Source organism: Geospiza fortis, unplaced genomic scaffold (assembly GCF_000277835.1).
Source record: "Geospiza fortis unplaced genomic scaffold, GeoFor_1.0 scaffold637, whole genome shotgun sequence".
Taxonomy (NCBI): domain Eukaryota; kingdom Metazoa; phylum Chordata; class Aves; order Passeriformes; family Thraupidae; genus Geospiza; species Geospiza fortis.
Window position 1 is genome coordinate 546,792 of NW_005054515.1, and position 11,086 is coordinate 557,877.

General features: G+C 49.9%; 1 protein-coding gene across 1 annotated transcript in view; it reads right to left on the bottom strand.

Moving 5' to 3' along the window:
• HK1 (hexokinase 1) overlaps window positions 1–11,080 on the bottom strand; it is a 35,147-nt gene extending 24,067 nt beyond the window's left edge. The window contains 2 exon segments of the mRNA XM_005428965.2: window positions 4,440–4,602; window positions 10,994–11,080. Coding sequence (XP_005429022.1) covers window positions 4,440–4,602; window positions 10,994–11,056 — 226 coding nt within the window. The 5' untranslated portion in view covers window positions 11,057–11,080.
• Window positions 11,081–11,086: the final 6 nt, after the last annotated feature.

Consider the following 11,086-nt stretch of genomic DNA (forward strand, 5'->3'; position numbering starts at 1 on the left):
ACAGGCAACTGCAATGAAGTTGAATTCAAAACACTGAACAGTCTGTATCCAGATCTCATGATGAAGATGGCAGAGCCAAGATCTCAGGAGAGACCCAAAAGAGATGCTGAAAGCAGAGACAGGAAACTGAAGGGATGCCAGACCACTGCCAAGCAGCTTTTTGCTGTAAATAAACCTGTGTCATTTTGGCAAGTAACAGTGGATGGTGTCTGCTCTAAAATCAACAAATTACACACAGATGTAATGAAAGTAGGAACCACCCCCCATCTCGTGTCCAGAAAGGCTGAGATTCACTGCAAACTGCAGACAGGTAAGAGAAGTCAGACAACTTAAAAATCCAGCCCTGTACTGCTGCAGGAGTTACTCAGAAGTTGTGATGCCTTGTACAGAGCTCCTAATATCTGCCCAGGAGGCAAGAGTTGGGGTGCCTCCATCCTCCCCTGTGCTGGAGAGAGCTGAAGCCAATCCAGTACCCTGCAATGTCACAGACTCCAGGCACATGGCCTGGCTATCAGAGGAATGACACCTTTGGCATCCCTGGAGAGCAAGGCAAACATATTTGCCTGACCTGCTCGTGCCATCTCATGTCCTACAAAAGAGGGAGCAAACACAGTGATTGTCAAAGTCTGCAAAAAGATAATATTTAGGGAAGCAGTGTGCACAGCTTTCTCACACAGGAGTGCACGTCCAGGCTGCAGATAATCACCAGGGCTCTTGGCAAGGATTTGTGTCTGTGCATGGCATCCCCAGGCTAACTGAGGCTGCTCAGAGGGCAGCAGAGCAAAGGCAGTGGTGTTTTCTCATCATCTTCCTCATCAGCTGTGACTTTCAGAAGGCCATTCCTAACATTGCTGTTTTTCCACTTCTACCTAAATTCAAAGTGGAAGAAGCTCTAGCAGCTGGGATGATTGTTGTGACATGTTATCTCAAACACACTCAGCTCCCAGAGCCTTCTGACCCCAGGCTGTCATGAAAATTCCAGGTATGCAATTTATCCACGAGGATTTCCAGAGCCCTACTTGCCTCTGAGATTACTCTGTCCAATCTCATATCAAAACTCCTAAAATCTGACCTAGTGAGCTCCTCCTCCTCATCACCCCATGCGCCTCTGGGAGCCTCATCCCAGTCAGCAAAGCACATGAACTGCACAAGGTGTCCCTCAGGACAGGATCTTTAACAGAAACAGACCAAGAGAGGCAAAAACACACTGCAAATGTCCTTTTGGTTTTCCAAGGTTGCAGTGTAACACAGAAACAAAACACTGTCATGTGAGAAACCACAAAGAACAATAAACTCCATACAGAAAAACACAGCAAAATTACAGTGGGAGCCCACAACTTCTAATACATCTCCAAATTTTACTGCACTGCAATGCAACTTGTCCTTCTTGCTGCTCAAGACATGGGCAAGCTGAGTTGCCAAAACACAGACCTTGCAGTGCTTCCCCACCCGTTTCTGAGCAGTGTGGCTTTAAACACTGCTTTGCACCAGTACAAATGTCACTTAAAACATGAGCACACACAAACTGGAGATGCAGCTCCCTTTATTTGGCTCAGCATAAAAAATTCATAACCCACTTCACCACAGCCAGTCTGGAAGTCAAACCCTGAGCACAAGTTCCTCATTAAGCCAAATACCCAAATAAGCTTTATCTTATGGGTATCATCTGTTGAGTGCAGGCCATTACCTCCAAGAACTAATGGGAAAATCAACACTGGACCAGATGGCCCTTTTTAGTGTTTACCTCAAACAAACACTACACTTCTGAAATACCTTCCCTGTAAATAAATTAACAGGTTAGGGTGCTTGATTTCCAGCACCATCAAGCTCATTGCAAGGTAAAAAATTATTATGAATCATCCTTCACCCTTTAAAAGGCCTCTGAACTAGAGTGTAAAGCTTTCCGTATGCAACTAGAGTTTTCTCTTAGTGTACTTGTGGAATTAAACCCAAGTAGCAGCATTTAATCTGTGCTTTGTAACACCAAGGGGCAATCAAACCCGCTGTGAATTTATCTGGACTTTGAAAGCATTTTGAATTAGCTTGAGGTACCATTCTGGGCACTGGGCACTGAAAAACCTCATGGCTTTTGTAAATTAAACAACTCTGAATGAAGGGGGAAAAAACTGCTAACATCAACACCTCCAGAGTCTCTAGAATTATTGCTCACAAACTCCTTGTTGAAAAAGAACACAAGCACAGATCTGAAACTAAACAACAGTATTTTTCTGAATAGTCAGCTCCCATAATAATAATTGGACTCAGAGGAAAGAGCTTACAAGGCAGTAATTAGAGACAGGCCAGAGAAAAGGGCAGGCTTTCAGCCTCTGGCTTTTACGGAGGGACAGCTGAAGGCAGGAATTGCCATCTTTGGGCACATCGACCCAGCCACATCCGTGAGGGCCCCCCAGAACCTTTGGGAGGAAGAGGAAAGGGGCTCTGCACCTGTCCTGGCAGCACCTGTGCCATGGCTGTGCCAGGCATGACAGGCACACAGGGGTGAGTCAGGGAAAGAAATGCCACAACACCCCCTCACAGCAAACACTGCTCATACCTGGCCTCAGAACATGCCCTTTCAGGGACAGAATGGAATGGCCCTGCCTGCTTGTCTAACACCTATCCAAAGGGGCTCTAGCCACCCCCAACCACGCAGATCAGCACTGAGTTCTATAGAACTTGTTCTGGGCAAAGCACTGCCTTGCTCTAATCTGTGCTGCAAAGCACTGGCAGCAGTGTGCCCAGCCTGGAGAGGCTGGCAGGAGCCAGGCAGGCTCAGGAGCAGGAACTGAGTGCCCTGGACACAATACACGAGGTTCTTTTTTAAGCAGGTGTGCAATGCATGATCTGAAATGAATGTCCTGACACACAGACACGCCTACACACAGCCAGGGCTGCTCACTGCTCTGGCTCCTCCTCAGGCCCAGCAGAGCTCAGCAACCTCTCACATTTCTCCTGGCCATGTGCAGATCCCCCTTGTCCTGGGCCATCTCTAATCTTCCCAGATTGTACAATGGAACAGTTTTTAAAATTATTTGACGCACTGCAAGCAGCTCAGTTTGGCACTGTGCAGTGCCTGACGAAGCAGGGAACTGGGGACAAGTCACTACTCAAATGAACTCAAATCAATGAAAAAAACAGGGATTTTGGAGCCAGTAGAAATGCTGGGATTCCACACAAAAGCCCTCAAGTCACCTCATGCGCAAACCCTGAGTGCAACCTCTGCCTGTGAGCCAGCTGTGTGTGGCAGCTTCTGGTTTTCTCAATAGGCTGCAAATTTCAACACAACATTTCAACATATCAGCCAGCAGTGCTAAATTAAGGGAAACAGAGGATTCAAACACATTCTTCCTTTGGTTTTCCTCAGACAGCAAATAACATCTCAACTAAAAGCTTGAGATGGCAGAAAGCAACACCAAAGCAAAACTATCAAAGACTTCCACCTGCCAGACAGCAGCACCAATTTACACAAAACACCTGGCCTCATGTCTTTCACCAATAAATTCTCGATTTAACTTAAACAAACAAACAAAAAGCATCAAAATAGGTAATAACTCTGTTATGCAGTTCTTGCAATTTCTGCACACAGGTAGGCACCAAACTAGTTAATTTGTGGTAGGCACCACAAACCAGCCCATGCTACATGAGAGGGAAACAGTGTTACTCCTAATAATAAACACTATTATATAATGTTCATAAATACATTTAGATAATCCATATATGGTATTTTTTACAAATACATAGTAATTTTTAAGTAACAAGCAATAGAGGCAATCTTGTTCTCAATTACTAACATAACACCTTTTTGGTGTCTGATAGCAGTTGGTGCCACTTTTATCTGGTGCAGTGGGCATGGAAAAAACGAGCCCTGCATCCAGATGGAAAAAGCTTAGCACACCAGAGCAGCAGCTTTGCAGCCACGTGCTACATCCTCCTTGAGTTCTGCGAGTTTTCCACCAAGACAGTCTGGAAGAGGAAGCTACAAAATGCAAAATGAATGCCAGCAAACTCAAATTCAGCCTGTAATGGTTCACAGTTCCACTGGGGAAAAAGTAAGAAGAGGAGAAGTTAAAGGAAACAGCACATCACTAAAAGCCACTGTATTTAGGACTCTAGGTCACATAAGTGTGAACTGCATGCATCAAAAATCATTCTATGTGAAGTACTGATTGCTGGCAGACAGGTCTCAGATTAAATGTACTGAGGGACAGTGAATGACTGCTAGGAAGGGCCCTTCCACAGGCATCAAAATGGCTTTGACAAAGGAATCACAAAATCTCCCAGCATCTGTGGGAACAGACCTGCACACAGAGGGGAGACTGCCTTCGAGACGCTGTCTGGGCTTGCCAGGAAGCAAATCCCTCTTGTTCTTGGTAGGACATTGTGCATTTCCAACAAAGCACACCGTGCTTACTATGGAAAGCAAACCCTCAGCTGCTTACCTGAACCATCAGGAATGGACCTCACAAAGGTGGGAAGCATCTTCACAGTGGCTGTTGGGTTGAAATCCCTGGAGAGGCCGTTCTTCATCTCCCTCCTGAAGCGGGCCATGACGTCCAGCAGCGTTTCGTCCGAGAGCCGCATGGCGTAGAGGTACTTGTCAATCTGGGGGGACACACAGCACCCTAGCATCAAGGGCTGCCCTCTTTTTCACTGCAAGGGTGGTGTGCAGCCCCAGCAGGGCCCCAGGGCTCTGGCCAAGCTCAGGACACAGCCACATGCTTCATGCCTTATCTTCTGACTCAAAATCATGGAGACCATACAAGTCTAAGGCCTCCTGAGGTGAGCTCCATCCTACCATCTTCCCTCCACCACTTCCTGTGCACAGCCCCACATCCCTTTGCCTCCTCACTCCCACACAAAACCGTCTGCCCACAGCCTCAGACCACCATCTCCAGCACCTGCCCCACTTCTCAGCTCTCCTGACTGTCCACGAGCTGAACAGCTGGAGTTAAAAATCCCTCTTTTGGCACCTTGTCCCAGCTGGGAGATGTGGGTGTCAGGGGTGCTCCGTGTTTAAAGCCTCACATTGGGAAGGACTTGCCACAGTAGTTTTGGGGCTACATCACAGGCTGAGAAATTATTTTTGTGTAGCAGAGCACTCTCTCTATCCACCTCCAAAGCTATAATGACCAGAGGGTCTGGAAAGACAGAACTTGACTGTGAGCAGATGGCACCTTCCTTCTCATGACAAAACATCAAATTAAAAGTTGTTGACTTCTCCCTTGCAGCTTCCAATGACAGGAGCTTGCTTTACCTCCTTGGAAAAAGGAGGCAGTTCTAGTTTTCCAACAATATTGCTTTCCATAATAGTACAACCACCTTCACTGTCAGGAAGACTGAGAGATGCTTTGGCGCCTGAAAAATACAACATGGCCTGGAGGGGTTCTTGCCAAACACACCACCCACCCTTTTTACCTCAGTTGCCAGTCTATTCTTGCCTTGTTTCTTTACCTGCCTTGGAAATTTGGTTCCACAAATGGCTCAGATCGAAGCCACACCTTTGGGATCACTTTTGCTTGCAGCTTAGCAAGACAAAAAACAAAACCCTGCCCATGTTTTCTGTCCTCAGCAAAACTGGAAAAGCCACCTCATTTTAAACCCCAGGCCAGCTCTGTGCCAAGGCTCCCTGTGTCACCTTGGCTGCTCTGGAAGCCCTGAGAGCAGCTCATCTCCAAGCTGGCATTTGTGTCTTACAAGACCAAGGCCACAAAAAACCACTTCATGTAAAACACAGGCACACAAGCACTCCATATACCGGGGACTTTGAGACGGGAAGCGATGAATAATGCCCTTCACAAAGGAAATGCAATCAAAATCTCATTAAACCCTAAACTGACCATAAAAGCAGCACCAATCTAATTGCTCATACAGAAAGCACTCCTGCCCACCCTACTCAAGGTCTCCCCAAAGACAGTATGTCCCTGAGCCAGACCCCCTCCTGCCATGACCCAGCACTTATTTACACAGACAGGCAGAAGGCACGGAGAGCGCTGCTGGGCACAGCATCCAGCCTGATCCCCAGCCACAGGGCTGGGGGCCAGGCAAGCCTGGACCACAGGGGACACAGCCAGAGGCTGCACAAGCTGTGAACTTTTCAGTGTCGTTGCTTGCAGAGGAACAATACCATGATTGATAACGCCACGATGAAATGAGACCGTGCATTTTCCCCACGAACCGGTGACGTGACGGAGCAGGCGTACAGCTGAAGGGTAGAAGAGCTGAGCTCAGGTTCTCTGCAACAGAGGCCAAATGCAAGACCCCAGGGCAGCATCCCCACATCCCTGCTGTGTCCTGTGCCGCCCTCATGGGCCGCCAGCCCCTTCGCAGCAACAACCACAGCCAGTCACTGCATCCTTTCACTCCAAGAATAAAACCCTGGATGGGATGTGCCCTCTCTGCAGCCCCAAACGCCATGGGGATGGATGCAGAGGCTGGAGTCTGGCTAAGCAAGAAGGTCTCTCCTTCATGGCAAACCCTGCCATGTTTTTTTTAGCAGAGTGTGTAAAGCCATGATGTCAGAGCATGAGGATACTCCCTTTAGAAGGAGGGGAGGAACCAACCTCTTTTTCAGGCTGAGCTTCCAGCAGCCCACGCTGCCGCTCAGAGGGACGATTCCCCAGCTCTCCCAGGGAAAGCTACAGTAAACACCACTCACAGTCAGACTAATACACCCCTCTACAAAGCCCCACTGCTGCATCCTCCTCCCAAAAGCAGGGCGGAAGGGTTCCTGCTCACCGAAAGCGCTGCTGTGAGCGCAGGTTGTGGCGTTTGCACAGTCAGGACTGACGAGCCCATTCTCCCCACCTCTGCCCCTGTGCTGCCCTCAGCAGCGAGGGAAAAGGGAGGGAGGGCTCTTTCTGCTGCCGTGAGAGACCAATGAGCGCTGCCAGCGCCCTTACATAATTGGGCTGGACGCTCCTGCACGCAGGGAGCATCCCCTGCATGGCTTTGCATGCCACCCAGGCCATCCATCTCCACCGCCGAGATTCCCGGGGCGGGGACACAGAGCCTCTGCTTGGAAAAAAGTCACTCCTACGTGTTACAGCTTCCAAAACCACGGAAAACTAAAAAAAAAAAAGGGGGAAAAAAGGCAGGTTTTTGTTTTTTTCTCCCTGGCGGGAAGATGGTTAGTCATTCCAGCAAGGGAGTAAGTGCAGCCCTCCAAGGGAAAACTCCCAGCAAATAGCCATAAATAACTTGAGGCAGGGGGGGCTGGAGGCTGGATTATAGGATGGAGGTTTAATAACTCCCTGCTCTGCCGGCAATAAAAGCCGATCACAAAGCAAATCTCAGCCGTGGGCACGGGGAAGCTGTGGAAAGGCGGCGCAGGACAGACAGGAGCAGCCCCACTGAGGTTCCCATGGGAGACAGGTACCAGCCCTTCCCAGGGGATGGCAGAGGGCAGGAACAATTCCAGACAAGGAGCAGAAAACATTTTATTCTTTATTTAGCTGTCACTCCAGAGTCACCCCCCGAGGAAGGGCATCTTCCCAGACTGCCACTATGGGAGTCCTCCAAGAGCTCAGTCACTTCTTTTTCTCAAAAGAGACCAAAACAAACGAGAGACAGAATCTGTGAACAATTTTTTAAAAATAGGATTTCATTGTCTGAACCACATTCACGTAATTTTTCCTGGTCACATAGGAAGGATGCAGTTTGTACTTAGGGAAAAGAAGTTTCTAAAAATCCAGCCACTGCAGCAGTTGTGAATAATTATAAATGAAACAGGCAGCACTAAAGGCTTAAACTTAAGGGCCATTCCTTAAACACATGCCTCCATCCCCAGACACGGACAGCAGTCAGTGGTATCCAAGAAGACAGCACACCCAGAACAATTTCAGAAATCATTAGCACCTATTTTACCAACACAGACTTCATGCCAAAACCCTTCACCACGAAAACATTTTTCTGCAGAGCTAATCATACTCCTTTCAGCACGAGGAAGATTCATCAGGAGCCAAAGCAGGTTAAAACAAGTAGTTTAGACATTTGGAAATTGTTTGCGCTCACTTATGATTTATCAGATCGGTTCCTAAAAAGCCTTTATAGGGGCGGGTCACCAATACAGGGCTCTTCTGGATACTAGTTGTTACATTTTATACTACATTCCAACACATTTTTTTCAAGGTTAAACATCTACACGTCCCTCCTGGGTCGCAAGATCTTTTTCCTCAGGTAAGACAACAAAAACATATTGTTCCCCTGACAGACAGAAACCAGGCAACACCTCGAGGCTCCCTTTGCCGGGGCCAGCTACGGCAGGTACAAACCTGCTGGGAACAAAAGGCAGTTTTACAAAGTTTTACAAAGCTCTCCCCACACGGGGCAGTGGCACAGGTACACTCTGTGTGTCCCTCACCCCTCAGGATGGGAATCAGCCCTTCAGAGAAATCGGGGCCACAGCCAAGTTTGGGCCAAGCACCCTGTCTGAGCGAGGCTGCTGAGCTCCTGCTGCTGTCCCCAGAATGTCACAAACATTCAGGTGACAGATGTCTGCAAAAACATCTGGATAATTTAAGCTGCTTGGACCACATGTGTATTCACACAGCACAGGGCATCACACAGTGCCAGCCTGCTGCTGCACACTGAGGTGGCATGGAAGTGCCATTATGAGTGGTTTCACCGGAAAATGCTCCCTTGGCAGGGGCCACAGGGTTCACACTATGAGCAACAACTTCCTTCAACTCTACATCTCCACCCTGCCAGGACTCATCTTGAAAAACATTCAAAAAATGACTTTTTTTTTTTTTAAACACTGAAACTTAAGGGGACACCCACAAGCCCAGCAGAACCAGTGCAGAAGCATGAGCTCTTAGATGCAGGTTATCCCTTTCAGGGTCTGAAACCACCAGCCCCATCCATGCCCCTCCACAGGCATCCCACCGTGGAAAGGCAGCTGCAGAGCATCACAGTGATGGGAATAAAAAAAAAAAAAAAAAAAAAAGAAGGAAAAGAAGGTCACAAGAGAAGAAGAACGTTCAGCCTTGGCTCTCCGGTACTTTTAACCCGTTCCCAGCCCTCCTGTGACCCACAGCAGCATCCTGAAGGTGACCTGCCAGCTGTGCCACCACGCACTGAGCCGATGGCTGTGGCAGACCAGCGAGGCAGAGGAGCAGCCTCGGCGTCCAGGAGCCCCACGGGGCAGCAGGGAGAGCAGGGACAACGCCTTGCTTGGCAGCCCTGAGCCACAGGCACGTACCAGCAGAAAGTGCTGCTCCCCCGGAAGCCGGGAGGAGAGGGAGGGACCTGAAATGAAGCCGTGCCTGCACGTATCCCTAGGAGCAGCACACTGATGGAGCACAAACCTCACCAGCAGCACGCTGAGCTGGAGCAAGAGCACTTTTGCCCCACGGGGAAGCAGGGGATGGAGCCCACCAGCTGCCAGCCCCTGCAGGGCAGCAGAGGCTCTGGCTGCCACAGACATCCTCCCCACAGGACAGCCACAACCGAGGAGGCTCAATATCCGTTCCAAAAGGACACAAACAGGAAAAGATGTCTTACGGCCTCTAAAAACTGTAGCCTGCTTTTTTGACTTTTCACATGGGTTTTTTTTTTCCTTCGCTTTTCCAGACAAAACCAGCTTGATCCATAAGAATGCTTTACAGCTCCCTGGCCAAATGGTTTCCCATACTGTCAGACAATAGTAGCCCCATGGTGCCAAACCAGCCTGCAATAAATAACCCCCCGAACACCGCAGAGTTTCTCTGTGCCTTCCCCACGGCCTTTCTGCCGCCCCTCAGGCACCACACACACTCGTGCTTATCTTGGCCTTCTAAATATAACACACACAGCAAGACAGAGAAGGCCCTGGCTGGGCAGGCACGGCTGGCACCAGCAGCAGCGCTCACAAATCCCGCAGGAAAAGGAGCACAGTGGGCCTGGGAACAGGAGAGGCACGGATGTGGGGCCAGGAGGTGCAGGGCTGCAGGCTGAGCCTCTGGCTCCTCATGAGAGCCCAAAAGACCCAAAGCACGGAAGGAGACATGGAAACCATGGGAAGCTGTGCTGGGTTTAATCCGAGGGAGCAGCAGGAACGGCTCAGCCCATCTCGAGTGGGGCAGAGTGGGTCACCCACACCCTGGAGCTGAGGTCAGCCCAGGCACAGCCAGATGCCCACAGGCATGAGGCTCTCTCCTCCTGCTGGGGAGATGCTCAAGCCCAAGAACACTACAAATCAGTACTACTAACGCTGTCATTGAGGCTGTCCCGAAATATTTTAGGGATGCCCTCAGCCACACGCCCAGGTGGGTCACACGCACGCCTGAGGAGGTGGCAGAGGGGAAGCCTCGCTTTCCTGACGTCAGCCCGACTCACCGACATTTGCAATTATTTTCCCAATTCGTGTCCCCACATCCCAGCCCCAGGCTCCCCGCTCCCTACAGCTCGGCAATATGCTCAGCCGGGACCTAACTGCCATGTTTTTATTTATCCTGTGCCCCGCTCCCTTTTCCTTGTGGCAGGGCTCGATCCCAGCGCTGTGCCAACCACACGGCAGCAACCTCCTAATGCTGGAGGAAAAGAAGCATTTAGAAATGCTTCTTTTTAAGCACAGCCGACAACCATTTCCTGTAAATTCCGATCCTCCAGCGGCACATAATTCAAAAACTGCCTGCTCCTCGCCTGCTGGAGCGGGGATGCTCCCAGGCATCCTCGGAAAGAAGGGGAAATCCCCTTTCCGGGGATGCTGGTGCCGACGAAAACCAGGAAAAGCCATCACCCCCATCCCTCACTGCCCCTCCAGGTCCTGCCTGACCGGCCGCTGTGCATCCATCACCCACACCCCGCTCCCATCTCCACCGGCGATGCTCTGGAGAGTTTAAACCCGGGGTTATCCCTCTTTCCTCCCGCAGCCGGGTGGCTCTGGAGACAAAGCAACGAAACCATCCTGGGGGGAAGAAAAAATTAAAATATTTTTAAAACAATTTTTAAAAAAATTAAAAACCCAAGAGGCGTGGGCGGGGGGCGGCCCTGGGCGGGGGGATGTCCATCTGACCTTTTTGACCTGGTCCTCCTTCAGCTCCGTGAAGTAGTAGGCCAGGAGCTGGGCGGCGATCATCCTGCCGGCTGCAGCGGCGGCTCCGCGCAC